General features: G+C 43.3%; 1 protein-coding gene across 8 annotated transcripts in view; it reads right to left on the reverse strand.

Annotated features, from left to right (window-relative positions):
• Window positions 1-20,559, reverse strand: part of GPM6B (glycoprotein M6B) — a 170,773-nt gene that overhangs the window by 14,931 nt on the left and 135,283 nt on the right. For all 8 annotated transcript variants that reach the window (XM_015126948.3, XM_015126950.3, XM_077987944.1 and 5 more), the window contains one exon: window positions 1,320-1,506. In XM_015126948.3, the coding sequence (XP_014982434.1) occupies window positions 1,320-1,506 (187 nt within the window). The remainder of the gene's footprint in view (window positions 1-1,319; window positions 1,507-20,559) is intronic.

The following is a 20,559-nucleotide window of genomic DNA, read 5'->3' on the forward strand; positions in this document are numbered from 1 at the left end:
CAGAGGTTTGAGAGCCACAGATTGAGATCACTACCTAATTAAATCAATACACCTTTCCCAGGTTCAGTCTTGGTAAACATTTCTTCTTTGCACATAGTTGGCACTCAGTGAGTCCCTTGTCCTGCTTGAGCCCTCCTTATAATCTCCCCAACCTGTGTTCATTTCTTTGGAGGTCATTTGTGAACAGATAAGAAAGAATAAAATTCCCTAAGGACTGAAGAGTCTCCAACATGACTCCATGACCATTCCATAAAAATTCATTCATGTCTTTTTCAGTCTGGTAAAGAAGTTTCTTATAATCATAAGACACATAAACACTGGAACTTTGAGATTCAAGGGAAGAAAAAGAAACAATGAAGGAAATGGAGAAAGGGGAAGACATGCGAAGGAAATAAGTAGATTGCTGCTGAGCTTGCACAGTTATGAGAATCTATGCATGGGAGTCACTGTGACTCCATTGAGAATGTTTCCAGAAAGAAAGGCAGAGATCTGCTGCTAAACCCCTGGACCTTCCTCTCTTCTGCAATGGAGGATGCCCTGGGATCTGCTCTTCTGCCAGAAGAGTTAACGTTAAAATACTGCTCCTGGAGGCTCAGAGTTGGGGTCAGTCCTTAACAGGGCTCCTGCCATTCCAGGGATGGTCACTTCCTGGGAGAAAACTGGAGGCATCTGTTACTTGGGAACAATACAACTCTGTTGAGACAATCGGCAGCATCACCTATCACCATGTCACAGCCCCCCACGTCCACAGCTACCATGTGTGAAGTGTCCTATGTGCATACCATGCCATTCCCAACATTCCCAAGTAACATTCCACCCTGGGGCCTAAACATCTACCACATTCTAGGCCCTTTCTTTTTCCTTCTCTCATGAACCTTTTTCTATCTGCATAAAGTGAACTTTAAGTAAAAGCATTCATTTTCTGCCAGGAGAGCACACTGTAGTCTTTCTGAAAAACATCATGAGGTGGTTGCATCTTAGATACTTTTTTTTAAAAAACAAAGTATCACTCTGTCACCCAGGCTGGAGTGCAGTGGTGCCATCCTGGTGCACCACAACATCCACCTCCTGGGTTCAAGTAATTCTCCTGCCTCAGCCTCCTAAGTAGCTGGGATTACAGGCACACACCACTATGCCCAGCTAAATTTTTTTTTTTTGTATTTTTAGTAGAGGTGGCATTTCACCATGTTGGCCAGGCTGGTCTTGAACTTCTAACCTCAGGTGATCTGCCTGCCTCAGCCTCCCAAATTGCTGAGATTACAGGCATGAGCCACCAGGCCAGGCCTTAGATACATTTTTAAAGGGAACCAGATACTTACACCTCGCTCAGCAAGGCATGGTCACTGGCGTTGGTGGAGAAGTGTTGCTCAAGAATCGCCACGGTGCCTGCGAGAGCCACATGCCCACAGCCGCAGAACAAGGCCACCCCGGAGAAGCAGAGGATGGTGGCCACCAGGGAGGCGTAGGGGACTCCTCCCAGACACTTGATGCAGCATTCAAAGCAGCCTGGACCCAAAGGAGAGAAAATACAGCCATTATGGGCAAGAACGCCTCTGGTCTTCAAGAATACCACATATTCACAGAGAAGGCTTTAATTATTCCATCTCCCCTCTCATGCTCTATGGTTAATACTTCGACATCCCAAGGGCCAGTGTGGTAGTTACCGTGATCTCACATTCTGCAGTGAGGACCCTGAGGCTCCAAGAGGGAATGTAACTTAATTTGCTCAGAATCTGGAAGGGTAGCGATGGCAGAGCAGTCAATTGACAAAGAGTTATAAGGTAGTTACAATTCTAGAGCTTCCCTGATTGACTGAGTGGTTGGGGGAGTCCTGCTCAAGTGCCTATGAGAAGCACTCATTCCACCAACACAGTCAAAAGAGGACAGCAGTGAAGCTGCAGCTCTGTGAAGGAAAGCAACAGTCAGGTCGTCTCCAGCCTCACCGTTCTGGGGTTTCAATACGTCTGCTGCTGTAGCAACCAACGGATTTCCCCAAGCCCTGGACCTCCTGGGCAACTGGGAGAATCTGATACAGCAATTATGCCGTCGCCCGGTTCAAACAAATAGCAAGGTGATTGTTTTGGAAAGGTCACAAGTATTTTGGTCCCTAATTCAGTGAAGTACAAGGTCACCAAGAGCCACTCAAATTTCATTCAAGTTGACATCAGAAATTATCTCAAATTTTTAATAAAAATGCTTCCCTCCAGCCCAGTCAGCTCAAGCAATTCATTTACAGTCCTCCTCCTCCCCGGCTTCCACCTTCCCCGACACACACGTTCAGAGTCAGAAACCAGAACTGGTGGGTGATATTTAAGTACTTGAAGGAGAAAAAAGAACAGAAGAAAAAAACAAAACCAAAATGAACATCCATGAAGTGGAATGAAGGAGAGACAGCCGTAACTCACTGTTAATCTTGAAAAGATGAGACTTGTATTCATTTTTAAAATAAACTTTTACTTGAGATGTCCATAAAGACCTGCCCGAGGGGCAGAGCCAGGTGACATTTTCAGTTTGGAGACATTTATGTTTCAGTAAAGGCAGCACTGGCCTCGGGATAATGTCAGTACCTCTCCTAACCTCCCGTCCCTGTTTATATTATCCAGACCCTTAAGTAAATGGCTTGTCGGGGAAATTGAACTTTAAACGCATTATGGTGTTTAACAGCAATCAAGGGCACTTCATTACTTCAGGGCAAGCACATTAAGCCAGACAAAAAAAAAAAAAAAAAAAAAATTCCCCCAAATGGTCTTCACAGTTAGGTTATGGAATGACAACCCAGCATAAAACACCACAGATGAATGTTTTCATTTTAGTGATCATTCCTTTTAAAACAGCATTCGCTTAAACCTATGGAAAATGACTATGAAAACTCATTACTAGTTTTCTCTTTAGTTTATTGGAAGACAAAAAATATCAGAGCTTCAGAAAATAAAAAATATCAGGGCTTCATAAGAAAGCTGTGCTTCCTTTCATTTCAAAACATGAGCAGCTGTTTTTAGGAAGACCAACTTCCCTGAAATGGATTGGGGAAACTATATAAAATGGGAACCATCCTGGCTAACATGGTGAAACCCTGTCTCTACTAAAAATACAAAAAATTAGCCGAATTAGCCGGGCATGGTGGCCTGCACCTGTAGTCCCAGCTATTCGGGAGGCTGAGGCAAGGGAATCGCTTGAACCCAGGAGGCGGAGGTTGCAGTGAGCTGAGATCGCGCCACTGAAGTCCAGCCTGGGCGACAGAGCAAGGCTCCTTTTCAAAAAAAAAAAAAAGGGAACCAGTGCACAATATGGTTCAAGTTCACTAGCAAGTCAGTATCTTAAAGAGCTTCAGACACTTGGAATTTGTGAGCAGAGATGTTAGACCTCAATCTTATTTTGTCACATGACTTTCTGGGGACTGAGGTGAGAGGAATGCAACTCAAAGTCCAAATTCTCTCTAGGTTCCCAAGCTAAGAGAAACTAGAATCCTTGGCCTTGACGTATCTCATTATAAAGAGAAAACAGACATGGGTATTGTATCATTCACAGCCTCCCCACATTCTCAGCTTCTATGATCATGTTAAGAAAAAGATGAATGCCTACTTTCCTGACTAACAAAGTTGTATCTGGTCCTTAAAGGATAAAGATGTAACGCCTTGGGACTGTATGGTCCAAAATGGTAGCCACTAACACATGTAGCTATTTACATTTATTTAAAATTAAATAAAATGAAAAATTCAGGTCCTCTGTTGCACAAATCACATTTCATATGCTCAAAAGTCACATGGACTAGTGGGTACTGTATTGGACAACACAGATATAGGACATTTCATCATCACAGAACACTGCTTTGGAAGACATTTGAATTGTCACATATTTGATTTTCTATAATGTGAGCTGGGTTCTAACTGGATTTTCTGTTGGATTTCATTAATTCAGTACTTTGTGAAGACCTACTGGGTGCCAAGTATACAAATGTGAAATAAGATACCTTTTTGGCTTCAAGATAAATCCAATACTGCAGGCAGACAAGTAACACAATTATTATAGTCCAGCATGATGGGGGTAAAGATACAGACCCCTGCAGAGCCAGTGGAAAGGGAGTGGAGGGAAGGCAGACAGGGAAGGACAGAAGGGCAAATAATTCATACTGGAGGGGTCCTTCTACAGAAAGACCTAGTATCCAGAATACTTAAACAGTTGATGTGGTGACAATGACATATAACCAGATAAAACTGTTCATTAATTCTCTGAATTTATGTGTGTATATATATAAATATATATATATATAAAATATATATATTTTTAAACTAAACCCACACCCTTTTTCATCATTTGGAGTTAGAGTTAGGTGTTATGGTGTAGCACACTTGCCCTTTAATGATAGAACTCGTCCTTCCAAATCCACAGTTGCCACTTCAAACAGTCTTTCATCCAAATGGTTAGAGCATTCCAAAGAAATATCACAGCTGCTCCCAGGCTCAAAAAGACAAGTGGGGTTAGAAGAATGATGCTGTTCAATCCCAAATTCAATACTAGATCAAAGCTAAAGTTTCCCTCCAATTTAAATCTCTCAAGGACTCTGTACAGCTCATGCTGTGGATCTAGTTTTATAACAGCAGAGAAAACCAGAAACTCGAGAATTTGGGGGATCACTTCAATGAATCATGCTCTCTCAGCAGATGCCAATGCTCTTATGTTTTCAGCAGATGATTTTATTTGTGGCTGTAGGAACCCTAGCTCCTATAGAACAGAAATCACCATCTTTGCTCCACTGGCACAGATAAAACTCTTATGGACTGTGCCAGCCAACATGACTAGAAGGTAGTGACATAAAATATGGGAAAAGTTTATGGGACATAATACAGCTAGATGTAGAGCTTATTCTAGCTTAGTTGACCAGTTATCTTCAGGGTTAAGATTGCATGTGTGGTAGATATCCAACCATCTATAAACAGATCACTCTCCACTGTACCTTCTATGTCAGTATAGAAGCCACCTCTGGTCACAGTGTGCATGATATTTTTGAACACTGGGCAATTTAGTCACATATCACACACTCATCCTGGAGGAACCAAAACTGCTGCAAAAAGTTAGTAAGAAAAAGCTAGATGTGTTTATTTAGGAGCTAGAGGATATAGGTAATATAGGAGCTAGACCACCTAGGGCTTTCCAGGCCACCTTAAGAATTCTGGACTTTATCTTCAAAATCATGGGAAGCCACTGAGTTTTTTTTTTTTTGTTTTTTTTTAAAACAGTCTTGCTCTGTTGCCTAGGTTGGGGTGCAGTGGCACAATCACTGCTCACTGCTCACTGCAGCACTGAAGTCTCTGGCTTAAGCGATCCTCCCACCTCGGCCTCTTAAGTAGCTGGGACCACAGGCCCATGCCACTGCACCCAGCTTATTTTTTATTTTTTAAATTTTTTGTAGTGACAGGGTCTCCTTATGTTAGCCAGGCTGTTCTCTAACTCTTGGGCTCAAGTGATCCTCTCGCCTCGGCCTCCCAAAGTGCTGCAATTACAGGTGTGAGCCACCATGCCTGGTCTGCCAGGGAGCATTTTTAAACATGGGAAACAGATTGGGGTTGTGAAAGATCACTCTGGATGATGTGAAGGGATATGTGGATCTGTAGCTGAGAAGAGTTGAACTTGAATGCTGGCAGCTTCTACTGGGCAACAAGGAAAACTATCAGAGGTCAAGAAAAGATACGAGTGGACCATTTGTCAATTCCATGTACTTTGCAAAGTGTGTTCATTGGACCAGCAGTATCAGCTTCAGCAGGGAGGAACCTGTGAGAAATGAAAAATGTTGGGCATGGCCCCAGACTAGATGAGTCAGAATCTGCATTTTAACAAGCCCTCTGGGGTGATTTGTGTGCACATGAAAATTTGACAAGCCCATTTCTAGTCAACAGTGGCATCTTCCCAGTCTCAGGTGTGGCATCCTGAGTCTGTCTGAAGTGCCTGCTTTCATATTCAATGGCGTGTGATGTTTCTTCTCTAAGACGTGGCCCACTGGGTTTGGCCATAACCCTCCAATCACTTGTGAATCAAATGGCAAGTTCCAAGGACTACAGTGAAGAAAAACAAAATGTTCCAAGTTGTTCGACCGTCTTGAAAAGAGTGCAGCTAGAGTGCATTTTTGTGAGCCAAGCAAGAACTATTAACCTTGGAATTTTTCATGCTTTAGTGTCATGCCATAGGCAGGGTCTGAGAAGACAGGAATTGAGTCACCTGAGAAAGCAGATTTCTAAACACACACACTCCTACCCACTGCAGTGCTGGGAGTGCCTGTGCACACAAAGGAGGTAGATCTGGGATTCAGGCTGTCCTTAGTAGTCATAGGCAAGCTGATGTTTTTAAATATAAGGGTGGTGCCAAGTACCAGCAGAACACCATGCTGTTAAAAGTTTACGATAGCTAAGGAAAATCAGTGCTTTTCTTGGATGCTCCTATAAATCCACAGACTGAATTTTCCCAAGCTTCAAACCAGCAATGACAACATTGGGTAACGTGAATGAGAAAAAGCAAGGAAAGCATTTTTTTTGATGACTGTGATATATTCATGTATAAAATAAAAATCAATGCCAGGCTTTTTTTTTTTTTTTCCTGAGAAAGAGTCTCACTCTGTTGCCCAGGCTGGAGTGAGTGGTGTGATCTCCACTCACTGCAGCCTTAACCTCCTGGGTTCAAGTGATTCTTATGCCTCAGCCTCCCTAGTAGCTGGGATTACAGGCACGCGCCACTACACCCAGCTAATTTTTTGTATTTTTAGTACAGACGGAGTCTTGCCATGTTGGCCAGGCTAGAATGCCAGGCTTTCTAGCACATTTTAATAGTAATTCTCAATACCTCTCACCAAACCCTAAAAGCCTCTGTTGGGCTCATGTCTTATGCCTTCATTTAGCTGGCCTCTGGATAAAAAGAATTTTAGGTTTTGATTCACACAAAAATTACAGTGTACATTAGCCTAAGACAGTTTAAATATAAGCCATGTAGTAGGGAGGGAAAAAAATACACATCAATGCCTTTAATTCTCAAAGGCTATTTTGTCTCCAGCATCCCTAGAACCTTTTGTGCAGAACAACAGAATAAAACACTTTTTGTCCTCAGGCTTGTGGATGGCCGTTGCCATGGCTGTGAGTTCATAATGGCCAAGTGATTTGCCCAAGTTGTCTGTGATCTTGGCTGCAGATTTAATGCTGGCTCAGACGGAGGGCTGGCAGGAACAAGGGCTCAGATTCTTCCCCAGGGAATGAATGTCACACATACATACACACACACACACACCCCCTCCCAAACACCCCCCCCCACACCACACATACACACACACACACAAAACCCTTACCTCTCTACATGGGGCCTTCCTTGCTATATTACTGATTCTTAATGAGCCACAAAATTAAAAAGAAAAGATGCAGGAACCAAGCTTTACAACTTTCAAGCAACAAGCAATGGGAAAATGGAGGGAGTGAAAATCCTGAGAAGCAGCAGTGAATGTCAGTGGACAGAAGCTTCCCTGATTCTGAGCTGGCCAAGCAGTTCTCAACAGGGGGTGACTGTGCCCCTCAGGGGACATTTGGCAATATCTGGAGATATTTTTGGTTGCCAAAGCTGGGGGAGAGGGTGCTTCTGGCATCTAGTGAGACCAGGGATGCTGCTCAAAACCCACAGTGCACAGAATATGCTCTTATAACAAAGAATTATCCAGCCCCAAATGTCAATAGCTCCAATGTTGAAATTCTCTGAGGTAGCATAAAAAACATGTATATCGTTTAGACCACTGGTTCCTAATCCAGGCAATTTTGCCACCCAGGGACATTTAGCAGTGTCTGAAGACAGTTTTGGTTGTTACAACTGAGGGTGAGGGGACACTACTGGCATCTAGTGGGTAGAGGCCAGGGATGCTCCCAAACCTCCTATAATACACAGGATAGCCCCCACCCCGAAATAAAGAATGATCACACCCAAAATGCCAATAGTGCTATAAACCAAAAATAACTCTGGGCCAGGCAGGGTGGCTCACACCTGTAATCCCAGCACTTTGGGAGGGCAGGGCAGGCGGATCACAAGGTCAGGAGATCGAGACCATCCCGGCCAACATGGTGAAACCCCCATCTCTACTAAAAACACAAAAATTAGCTGAGTGTGGTGGCGCATGCCTGTAATCCCAGCTACTTGGGAGGCTGAGGCAGGAGAATCGCTTGAACCAGGGAGTTGGAGGTTTCAGTGAGCTGAGATTGTGCCACTGCACTCCAACCTGGCGACACAGTGAAACTCCGTTTAAAAAAAAAAAAAAAAATCTAAGCACCACCCCCCTCCCCACCCAACCATCTGAATAGATTTCTGCTCTCTGCCAAGGGGATTCCAAAGTGAACCTGAAAAAACTGGTTCGGGCCATGAATGGAGGGGAGATTCAAACATACCTCATTATACCCTCCACCCTTCTGGAATTCAGGAAAAGCTAACCAGCATTAACATCAACAGACCTTAAATCTGGTAAGAGACATTTACAATCTATTCTCTCTGAAACCTGCTACCTGGAGGCTTCATCTACAGGATAAAACTTTGGTCTCCATAACCACTTATCATCATAACTCAGACATTCCTTTCTATGGATTCCAGGTCTTTACATAATTTTTAAATCTTCCTATAACCTGCAAGCCACCCTCTGACCCCCTTTGAGTTGTCCTGCCTTTCCAGATTGAACCAATGTACATCTCACAGGTATTGACGGATGTCTCATGTCTCCCTAAAAGGTATAAAAGTAAGCTGTGCCTCATCCACCTTAGGTACATGTTATTAGGATCTCCTGAGGCTGTTTCAAAGGCCTGTTCCTAACCTTGCTAAAATTAACTTTCTAAATTGATTGAGACCTATCTCAGATAGTTTTGGGTTCACAGTGCCAAGAGTGAGAAACCCTGCTCTCAGGTTACAATATATAATTCTGGTCTCAGACATTTGGTGACACTGCCAAATTCTAAAATCTTAAAAAGAAATGCTTAAAAGAAAATTAACTTTCTTGGAATACATCATAGAGCAGAGGTTCTCCATTTTTCCTGCACATCGGAATAATCTGGGGAGCATCTGAAAATCCTGATGCACCAGCTTCATCCCAGACCAATTATATCAGAATTTATCGGGGATGGGACTCAGGAATTACAGGGTTAGGGCTTGCATTTTTGAAGCTCCCCTGGTAATTTCAATGAGCACTCAAGTGTTATATAGCACAGGTCAGCCAACTGTGGCCCACCAGCTAAATCTGGCTCTCCTCATGGCCTGCAAACTCAGAATGAATTTGACATGATTCTAAGTGGTTACATTTTTAACTGCTTAGAATATATTTAAAAACTTATTTTGTGACACATGAAGGGCACATAAAATTCAAATTTCTGTGTCTATAAAGTTGTACTGGTACACAGCCACGCTCATTCATTTATATATGGTCTATGGCTACTTTCAAGCTACAAAGGCAGGGTTGAGGCATTGCCACAGGTATTTACTATGTGGCCCTTTAAAGGAAAGTTTTGCAGACCTCTGTTTAACAGCAGTGGTTGTCTCTCTTTTTTTTTTTTTTTTTTTTTTTCTTTCCCAGATACAGTCTCACTCTATTACCCAGGCTGGAGTGCAGCAGTGCAATCTCAGCTCTCTGTAACTTCTGCCTCCTGGGCTCAAGCCATCCTCCCACCTCAGCCTCCCAAATAGCTGGGACTACAGGAAAACTTTAACCTGCATATAAATCTCCTGGGGACCTCATTAAAACACAGATTCTGTTCAGGCAGGTCTGGAAAGGACATTGAGCTCCCAAGTGATTCTAACCTGCCTGCCCACCAGTCTCACTCTGAGCCAGGAGTGGGCTCTCAAAGACTGTGTGCAGCCCCGGAAGACCTCAAGATCCTTGCAGGAGGACTGTGAAGCCAAAACTCTTTTTATAATAGCACCAAGATGTTATTTACTTTTTTCACTGCTTGACATTTGCACAGTAAAACTGCTGATGCCTGAGCGCGAATCAGGCAGTGGCCCCATAGTGTACTTAGCAGGAACACATTCCTCACCACCACGCGCTCGCAAGCAAAAAAATTAAAGTAAAAAGCCAGTTTCACTTCCAAATGTCCTCGATGCAATAAGAATTATTAATTTGATAAATCTCAACCCCCGAGTATGTGTCTTTTGAACAGTTTGTGTAATGAAATGAGTGAGAGGATGCAGAAAGCCCTTCTGCTGCAAACCAGCATGTGATGGTGGGCTGGAGGAAACATTCTTATGTAATTGAGTTATGAGCCAAACTTGCACCTTTCTGGGGCAAACACCCCCTTTCTTGAAAGAATGCCTGACAAGCTATAGTTTTTTAGACTTAAGTATGTGGCAGAAACTTTCTCAAAAATGAACCACTTGTCACTTCAAAGAAAACAACTGATAGTATCTGTTGCCAATCAATTTTGGAAAACTTGTACCTGCCACAGTGAGACTGACAGCTTCCCAATACTTAACCAGACTTCTTGATGAAATCGGTGGTGATATTAACAAATGAAATTTTTTTGATATGGTTTAATGAAATGTGTCAATGTCTGGAAGATCTGTACAACTCAGAGAACCAATATTTTCCAAATAGCCAAGGGAAAATAATTCTTGAATATAAGAGCCAATCAAAGTGCAAGATCAAGCAATGAATTTTAGTGGAACAGAGTACAAAAAGATCGTCAATATGGTTTCAGATTCCACATTACAAGTAGTCTTTAAGAAACCACTACCTGCTGAATTTTGGTGTAGTATCAAGGAAGAATTTCATAATTATCTGCAAAGGTCATTAAAACACTCCTCCATTCTCCAAGCTGTGAGAAATCGAGTTTTCTTCATATACTTCAACCAAACCAAGATACCCCAAGATGCCTCTGAATGAATGCAGAGGCAGATGTAAGAGTCTAGCTGTCTAATATTAAGCCAGATATTAAACAGATTTGCAAAAACGTAAAACAGTCCTATTCCTCACACTAAAATATTCTTTTTGAAAATCGTTATCTTTCCTAAACATTACTTAGGTTGACATATAATGGATTTGCTATTATTTTAAATGACTAAGTTTATTATTAAGTAATAAAGGTATCAGTTTTTTTTTGTTTTTTTTTTTTAAAGATGGAATCTTGCTCCATCTTAAAAAACTCCAAGGCTGGAGTGCAGTGGCACAATCTCAGCTCACCGCAACCTCCGCCTTCCGGGTTCAAGTGATTCTCCCGCCTCAGCCTCCCAAGTACCTGGAATTACAGGCACATGCCACCATGCCTGGCTTGCTTGCTTGCTTATTTATTTATTTATTTATTTATTTATTTATTTATTTTGAGATGGAGTTTCGCTCATCTCAAAATGTTGCCCAGGCTGGAGTGCAATGGTGCCATCTCGGCTCACTGCAACCTCAGCCTCCCGGGTTCAAGCAATTCTCCTGCCTCAGCCTCCCAAGTAGCTGGGATTACAGACACGCACCACCATGCAGGCTAATTTTGCATTTTGAGTAGAGATGGGGTTTCTCCATGTTGGTTAGGCTGGTCTCGAACTCCTGACCTCAGGTGATCCGCCCACCTCAGCCTCTCAAAGTGCTGAGATTACACGTGTCAGCCACTGCACCCGGCAGGCCTGGCCAATTTTTGTATTTTCAGCAGAGATAGGGTTTTGCCATGTTGGCCAGGCTGGTTTCAAACTCCCGACCTCAGGTGATCTGCCCACCTCAGCCTCCCAAAGTGCTGGGATTACAGGCATGAGCCACTGTGCCCAGCCCTCAGTTCTAGCTTCTAATATAGAAAATATTTATAGGCACAACTCAGAAGAGCAAAGGCTTTTTGGGGTCTTCAAGTGTTTCTAAGCACGTAAAGGTACCTAACACCCAAAAAGTTCTGTGAACCACTAATATAGTGCATTAAAAAGATATGAAGTCAATTGACAGGGGCTTCCTGTCCAAGAGCAAAGTGTGAAATCAAATATAGGTTGCTTCTCAGTCCTCTCGTCTTTCATGCAGTCCTAGACATAAAAGTTCAACTACATAATGATAAGAATGTGGAAACTATTTCTAATGATAGAAAGGAAATCACTTTTTGGCAGGTCCTTTTAGAAGCTTGTCCTAAAATCTATTTAGTAAGGGATTTTCATTTTTGTGAAACCACTATGAAAGTCTTAAAATAGATGAGCCCTTAAAATAGATGAGTCTCTAATATTTGCCATATGGTACCAGCAGTAGAAGATAAGCAAGTCAATAAAAGCAATGATACGCTTACATGGCTGGGAATAAAAATATCCGACAACCAGATACTTATTAGTCTCTTCCTTTGCCTTTTGTGGGAATTGGCTTTGGTTTTCCCAAAGGCTTTTAGCCTGGTGAAGTGGGACAGCAAGGAACCATGGAGATCAATGGAGAGTGGGGGAAGCCAGTTCTAAGTCCAGATGACACCGATTTTAAGAGCACAGCGATCTGGAGGCTACTCCAGACATTTGAGAAGAATTTAATATCTGCAGTTTTGAGCTTTAGCAGCAGTCAGTTTCCTTGACCATCTGGGCGACAGTGTCTCTACTTTCCTGGATTCTATTCCATTCCATGAGTGTCTGCCCAATCCCTGCCATGTGTAAGCCACTGTGGTGGTGGCTGCAAGTATGCCCTCCTGGCTTTGATCCTTGTGGATGGGGTGAGGGGGTGGTAAGACACACAGACACATAAGGTATCACTAAAGTGGAATAAAGAGAGTGCTGATATAGGGACATGGGGGAGTAAGGTAGGGACAGATCTCCTTGGTTAGTGTGGATTGCTAAGGGAAAGGTTTATGGATGGCAGGAGGTGAAGAGGCCTTGAAGAACAGAAGAATTCCATGAAAAGCACAAGGGAAGGAGAGCAGGGCCAATGTGGTGTGGGAGATGTGGGGAGAGTTCAGGGTATAGCCAAGTTTATCAAGGACACCAGGGTAATGGTGGGGAGAAGTCAGGAAGGTAGGACCCCCACTGCCTGGCCCAAGGAAGATGTCCAAGCCAGCCTCAAGCCTCTGTGCTTCACTTTGCAGCAAAGGGAAGAGAGGGAAGCTTGTGAGCAGGCGAGAGATGTGATTCGGGATGTGCTTTTAAGAGATGAATCTGGCACTTGTGTGTGGGCTGGATTGGAGTCGGTGCAAGCTAAACTCTTCAGTGGTAGGCGGTGGCAGAATGGGTCTTCTGAGGTTTATTCATGGGGGCAGGACGTCTTCAGTAAAAGCAGGAAGGATAAAAATTGGACAAAGCTGTGGAGCTATTAAGCAATCAACGTCATGCAACATTTTCTATTCGGGTGAGAAAGGGTAAGAGAATTTATGTGAACAAATCTTCACGAGGGCCATTCTAGAAAATGCAAACTCATCCACAGAGAAGGAGAGCAGATCAGTAGTTGCTTGGGGAGAGTGGGAGCATAGGAAGGGTGGAAAGAGTGGGGAATAGCGGCCACATCGCCATCCTGCTTGTGGTGCTGCTTTCACGAGCACACACGTATGTCAAGGCTTGTCAGGCACTTTAAAGAGATGCACCATATGCATGTCAACTATACCACAAGAAAGTGTTTTCAAAAGACCTGTTTGTGAAGTTCAATTTCTACAAAACACACTAGTTTAAAAAGGTTGTGAACCCCTTTGGGAAACTAAGGACTGGTGGTGAAAGGCAAGAGCCACACTAACCTGGGTGATGGGAACCCTCCAGGCAGAGCAGAGGCATCCTCTGGGCAGAGGGTGAGGACAGCAAGGGTCAGGGAGGCCTTAGGGCCTTTACTAGACAAGCAGAGGGTAGGAGGCTACAGTGAGGGGAAAGGAAGATAAAGGGCGCCTGAGGAAGACATACCCTGTTCCTCTAACCACAATAACACACTCGTATGCCCTGCATACATCTCTATATGCATAGGGTGTTTATAGCACATGCTATATGCAAACACACACGTGTATGGCATATGTTGCATAAATAAATATATGTAGGTTTAAATATATTGGTTTATGCACTGTGTGCCTTTTAAAAGAATGAATTTCTCTTCAGGAAACACCAATACACAGATTGTATATAATATTCCAGACTTATCAAGCTATCCATGCCTGCAATAAGCTTAACATCCGGGACAAAGCAACCCCATGGACTTCTACTGCCTCACTTGGAACCAAGTTCCTGACTCAAAGCATAGGACCTAGCCCAGGGGTTCTCAACTCTTCGTACTATTGGCATGGGCCATCCTTTGTTGGGGGAGGGGCAGTCCTGTGCACTGTAGGATGCTTAGCAGCATCCCTAACCTCTACCACTAGATACCTGAAAGGCATCTCCTGAAAGGCAGAAACTCCCCTGGATTGGGCAACACTGGTCTACCACAGTGGTTCTCAACCTTCGCTGCACAGGGGATCACCTGGTGGGGGAGCTTTCAAGAACACTGATGCCTGGGCCCCACCCTCAAGATTCTGAATGACTTGGTCTGGATGTGGCTTCGGGATTTTAAAAGACCTCCCCTCCCTTCCAGGGTTCTACTGTGAAGCTCAGGCTGATAACTTCTTATTCAAGAAAACCATCCCAAAAAGTTAACCCTATTTACATGCAGATGATTCTAGAAACCTCAATTAGCCAACCTAGTCTTTTTTTATTTTTATTTTTTTATTATTTTTTGAGACAGAGTCATGCTCTGTTGTCCAGGCTGGAGTGCAGTGGCGCAATCTCTGCTCACTGCAACCTCCACCTCCTGGGTTCAAGTGATTCTCCTGTCTCAGCCTCCCAAGTAGCTTGGACTACAGGCACCCACCAATATTCCCGGCTAATTTTTGTATTTTATTTTATTTATTTATTTTTTTAGTAGAGATGGGGTTTCACCATGTTGGCCAGACTGGTCTCAAACTTCTGACCACGAGTAGCCAATCTAATCTTAACTTACTTAACAAATACACACTGAGCTCCTATGCAACTCTCAGAGTGCAAGGTCTTGACCAGCCTGGCCCAGGAAATGAGCCATGTACACAATGGACACTAAAATTAGACAATTTCATACAGAGTCACACATCGTGAGTGCTAAACATAAGGTGATCATCATTCAACACTATGAACGAGTGCTTTCTTGGTCCCAGGTCCCAAGCCAGGCCAAAGCAGGGAGCAAGGCATGAAGACCTCTGCTCACAGAGAGCTTAGAGTCTAGTGCCTCAGAAAGGCCATCAAACACCTGCCAGGTACTCATTTAACCCAGTGATACATTCTCTGAGAGGTAAGGCTTTGGGAAAGTGAATAGGTTATGACCATTAAGGAGATGGAGGATGCATATGAACTGTGAAATGTTTATACAGCCTGTGGCAGGCAGCTAAGACACCCTCAATGATCCCCACAAATCTACATTCATGGCCTTGTGTAATTCCCTCCCCTGAATGTGGGCTGGACCTAGTGGCTCACTTCTTAGGACTAGAATATGGCAAAAGTGATGGGATATCACTTCCCTGATTAGGTTTCAAAAGACTGACTTCTGTCCTGTTAGCATTGTCTCTCTGGCTGGCACATTCTCTTACCTGCTCACTTGCTCTCTCTCTCTGATGAAGTCATCTGCTAGGTCATGAAGTAGCTATGGAGAGCCCACACATGGCAAAAAATCAAGGGAGGTTTTAGGCCAACAGCTTGTGAGGAACTGAGGCCCTCAGTCCAAGAGGCCTCAAGTAACCAAGTCCTGCCAATAGCCATGTGAATGAGCTTGGAAGTGGATCCTTCCCCAGTTAGGCCTTCAGATGAGACTGCAATCTCATTAGAGTTTCTGAGACAGCTAAGCTCAGCACAGACTCTTGACCTATGGAAGCCGAGATAATATATGTTTTTGTTTCTAGCCACTATGTTTTGGAGGAATTTGTTATGCAACAGTTGATAACTAACACACAGCCTGAGCTCTGATGTTTCCCTACAGCTTTACAATAGAATGTTTTTGCATTGGCTCTTATACACAAAGATATAGTGGCAATAGCAAAACATTACTTCAAGAGGAATTTACTTCAAATTCAATAGTACTGTCTGTTACAGATGTGGAAATTTGATTTTGAGCACTTAACTGTAAATACACATACAGGTTGAACACAGATATACACAGGTTGAACTGAAATGATACTTTACCAAAGATGTTATAATAAGGGGTTATGGCCTTCTATGTATATAGCAGTGGTGGTCAAACTTTACTGTGCATTAGAATTGCCTGGGGGAGCTTCTTAAAATGGGCCAAATTTCTGGGACCCATTGCAGATAGGGTAGCTGGGAATCTGATTTTTCTTTTTAAGAGATTGGGTCTTGCTATATTGCCCAGGCTGAACTCGAACTTCTGGGCTCAAGTGATCCTCCTGCCTTAGCCTCCCAAGTAGCTGGGACTACAGATGTGTGCCACCATGCCCATATGAAATCTAAATTTTTAACCAGCATTCTTAGGGATTCTGATTCAGGGCACTGGAACCTCATACTTTGAAAAAAAAAATTAAAGAAACGATCCCCAACACTACATTTAATAAACCACAAATGTCTTTTCTATACACAGAAAATAAAACTTGCTAAAGTGCACTGAATAGAACACTAGATGAAAGTAGCTCACAATATCCACTTAACGGGACTTGGTTTATTATGGGAAAACTCAGAAAAGGACCTGAAAGAGGCCAGAGTGGCTGAGCTTCTAGAAAGTGCCAAGAAATTCTCTGAAAAAGGGCTGAGCCTTAGTTGACAGCCTGTGAGCAGGGAGTCCCTATTCCCCGCAGAGAGCAAGGATTCTGGGGTCTGGAGGGCAGAGGATGAGGGATGTTTGATGCAGAAGATTTTAGGAAACTGAGTGCCGAGCAAAGTTTTTAGGTGTTGCCTAACATCAGTAGATAGAGTATTGCATTTTGGCACACTTTGCAAATTCTAAGTCAAGGATTGGCAATTGTTTTCTGTAAAGGACCAGATGGCAAATATTTTTGCCTTTGCAGGGTGTACAGTTGCAGCTTCTCAACTCTGCTAGTGGAGTACGAAAGCAGCCACAGACAATCAAATGGGCCTCGCTGATTCCAATAACAGTTTCTTTACAAAAACAGTGGGTGGCATCACCAGCCTGGTCTGTCAAATCCTCACAGGAATCTCGATTTATTGCCACTGGGAAACAGCACATGAATGTAAACAAGGTTTTCTCAAGACACAGGAAGGCTTGTTTCGATCCCGTTACCTCTCCTACCAGCCTGACATTTCATCCCTAGATAGTCCTTGGTGGTGAAAGCATTGTTCATGGAAGTCTCCAGAAACTACAAGCATGATGATCTTCAGAGAAAGATTTGTCCCACCTAAATGACTCTGACACCCAGAGCATTCCGTTTAGTACAAAAGCCAATTCATATAAGCTTTTCATAGACGTGGACGCATTCAGGGGGTGGGGATGTGGCTTATTTGGGAGTGAACTTCGGCACCCAAAAGGACACAGCCTGGGGAGGTGGGAAGACCCAAGTGGCTGACTTCAGCTACTCCCCAGCTACTTCAGCGTAATTCCAGTTACCTCTAAGGGTGGCAAAAGATTTCAAAGCAAAATTAATTTTAATGGACTCTAGTTAGATTTATATGAAAACATGTAATTTCAAAGGCAGCAAATAACAGATGGCACTACATCTCAAAGACCGAGAAGTACTCAGTCTTGAATAATCCAAGTCAGTGTCCCCAAAATCAGACATGTCTGACAGAAAGCCTCAGATCAACACTCAATACTCATTGATCTGCTTTCTCTGTCTGCCTACTCTAAGATGAGAAGCAAACATAAGACCAAAAGACAAAGGGAGCTGATATGTCACAGACACAGTAAGCCATTGTTACATAATCAGGTGCTAATCACAGACTAACAATATAGCACATAAACAATGGAACATTCATAAACAATCAAGAAATTATTTATATCGATATATATTTGTTTATAGTTATATATAAATTCTTTATATGTGTATATATAGTCATGATATATACACACACACACACACACACACACACACACACACACACACATATAATCACGACTGCCATAGCAGTCAGTAAATAAAGTATAAAATCATTAACTGCTGTATATGGCACTTTTCTGGTGAAAACTGCAGGTGCTTTGAAAATGAAAGAATTGATACATCTCAAAAAAAGGCAAAGTACTCTAAAAATCTCAGGGACCTTACAGCATGAGCCTGAGCTACAATGCGCTTCCACTGTGTTCACCATTTACCTCCATGTAACCAGAAACATTTTGAGTAACTGAAAGGCATCAGACAGACTGAGAGCGTCCACTGGCTTAGGCTGGATAAGCTAAGAAAGCTTCTGCAACCAGCCTCTGGGGATAGAATGACACCACCAGCAGAACCCACATAGCACGACCAGACTGTCAGTTATGGTAGACACCCAACTATGGCCAGAGGTACAATGGTACACGCAGAAGGATTAAGGGTTTTTGTTCCCTCTTAAAATACATTTCAAGTGGTTTGGGAGAAGACCTCAAACTTAGTGGCCTTACACCTTAGGTTAGGAAAGAGTGACACTAAAGAACAATGACAAAAATCCAGTAGCATTTCCCAGGACTTATAGCTACAGGTGTTCCTCTACAAAGCAGATCGGTGAGAGAGAAGTCCCAGGCTCAGCCTAGAAGGGGGCCAAGGGATAAAGTCTGCAGTTCCCAGGAGTCAGCCTGTGGTTACATCTGGGCAGACACAGTGCAACATGAGTGAACAGCAGTGCTGGACCCTCCCTGTCAGTCTGCTACCCTGCCCTCCACCCGCCAAACCCCGTGGTGACTCAGGAATCCGTTCTCTGTGGTGCAAATCACAACACTTGGGCTTCTTGCTAAATACCAACACTCCCCAGGGCCCTCCTCTCCCAGCATCCTCTGTGACAGTCCCTATGTAGAGGGTGTGCTCTTTATCCTGACTTCTGGAATTACCTGTGGCCATCTTAACTGAAACATCAGAGCAATTTGGATTTGAGAGGGAGGAAACTGGTGATATGTGAAGTGGGTGGTTATTCTACTCCTTCCTTGTGAGACTGAATTCTGAATTACAGATTTAACTGTATATAAAGAACCACTTTTAGTCCACCAAGAATGGCAGCCTATATTTAGTCACGGCATCTTGCATGTCATTGGATTATATTAAAGAGGGAGATAAGAGACATTTGAGAATTTCTCCCAAGCTTCCATCAACTGCTTTCTCCTCTGGCCCTCACTTTGCCACAAAGAAACAAACCTTTCTCACCTTCACTGCCCCTTCCCCAAGCTCCCTCATGAGACAAGCAGGTAAGAGAAGCAAGCTCACTGTTTTTCAAACCAGCCAGGATTCAGCAAATTAATGACTGCCTTGGCATTGCTTAGACATGCCTCTCCCTAAATAGAAAGGGAAAGAACAAAGGATGAATACCTTTAGCAATTCTTTATCTTTTCCAAAGATGAAGATTTCTAGATCTCTTGAGGGTAAATTCACATAATCAATTCCTTCCTGTCTTCTCCCTTCTTGCTCTTGGACCTTGCTCTGAATTAGTGCTTCTCAAGCTTTAACATGCACAGGAACCACCTGGAAGTCTTATGAAAATGCAGATTCTGATTTAGTGGGGCTGGTTGGGGCCTGGGACTCTGCATTTCTAACAAGCTCCCGGAAGTGTCGATTCTGCTGGTCCACAGCCTGCACTTGGAATAGAGGATCTAGAGTTTCTTAGGCTATTCTCTGGAGCCTGTATAACACAATCTACAACAGCCTGGAAGTACTCCCTCCATGTTAAGCACAATATTCCATTGACTGGAGACTCAGCATGAACTACTCCCTGCTTCATCGCTTGCCTGCATCTCAGACCACCACCTCAGGCCAGGCCCCTAGGGCAGCATCACGAGGGATAGCCCATGTGGCCATACATCCTTTCATCTCCTGAAGGCAGAAAAGATGTAGACACTACATGTCCAAAGCAGCTAAAAATTGAAAAGGAAAAAGAGACAACGAAAGAATAACTATCCAACTCCTAAAGATGGAATTCTACTGGGAAGTAGTAGCAAGAAAAAGAAAACCATGAAAAGGATCCTGGAACCATCCCGGAACCACCATGACCTTTCCAACAGGGAATAAGGAAGTTCCTGGATAAGGGCAGTCTCCGCTACAGTAACTGCATGAGTGGGAGAGGCATTTTCCTTTGGCAAAAATTTCCTGGTCAGCCTTTATCAAAACCTCCTTTTCCCCATGGAAAAAGGCTGACAACTCTGCAAAAAATTAAAAAAAAAAAAAAAGCCATATGGAATTCCCTATTTTTTGCCTCATACCATCTGGTTGGGGTTGGAAATCTAAGTATAGAATGGCAACGGCATTGATTTAGGAGCCAACAAAATCTGTAAGTGTCTGGGAAGGCAATGGCATGGCTGGAGTGGGTCCCTTCACTCTGTGGCCTGCACTGTAGGCCTTACAATATCACACATAAGGTCTCTGCAGACAGCTCCAGACACAAGCAGTCCCCGTGGAGACATCTTTTTTCCAATTATTTCCATCAATGCACACAAAAGGTTAAAACTATGTGTAGGTGGAGATTGTTTCAGGATCTGGGAAGATAATTCTTTAAATCAAATTCAGTGATTTT

This window comes from Macaca mulatta, chromosome X (genome assembly GCF_049350105.2).
Source record: "Macaca mulatta isolate MMU2019108-1 chromosome X, T2T-MMU8v2.0, whole genome shotgun sequence".
NCBI classification, from domain to species: domain Eukaryota; kingdom Metazoa; phylum Chordata; class Mammalia; order Primates; family Cercopithecidae; genus Macaca; species Macaca mulatta.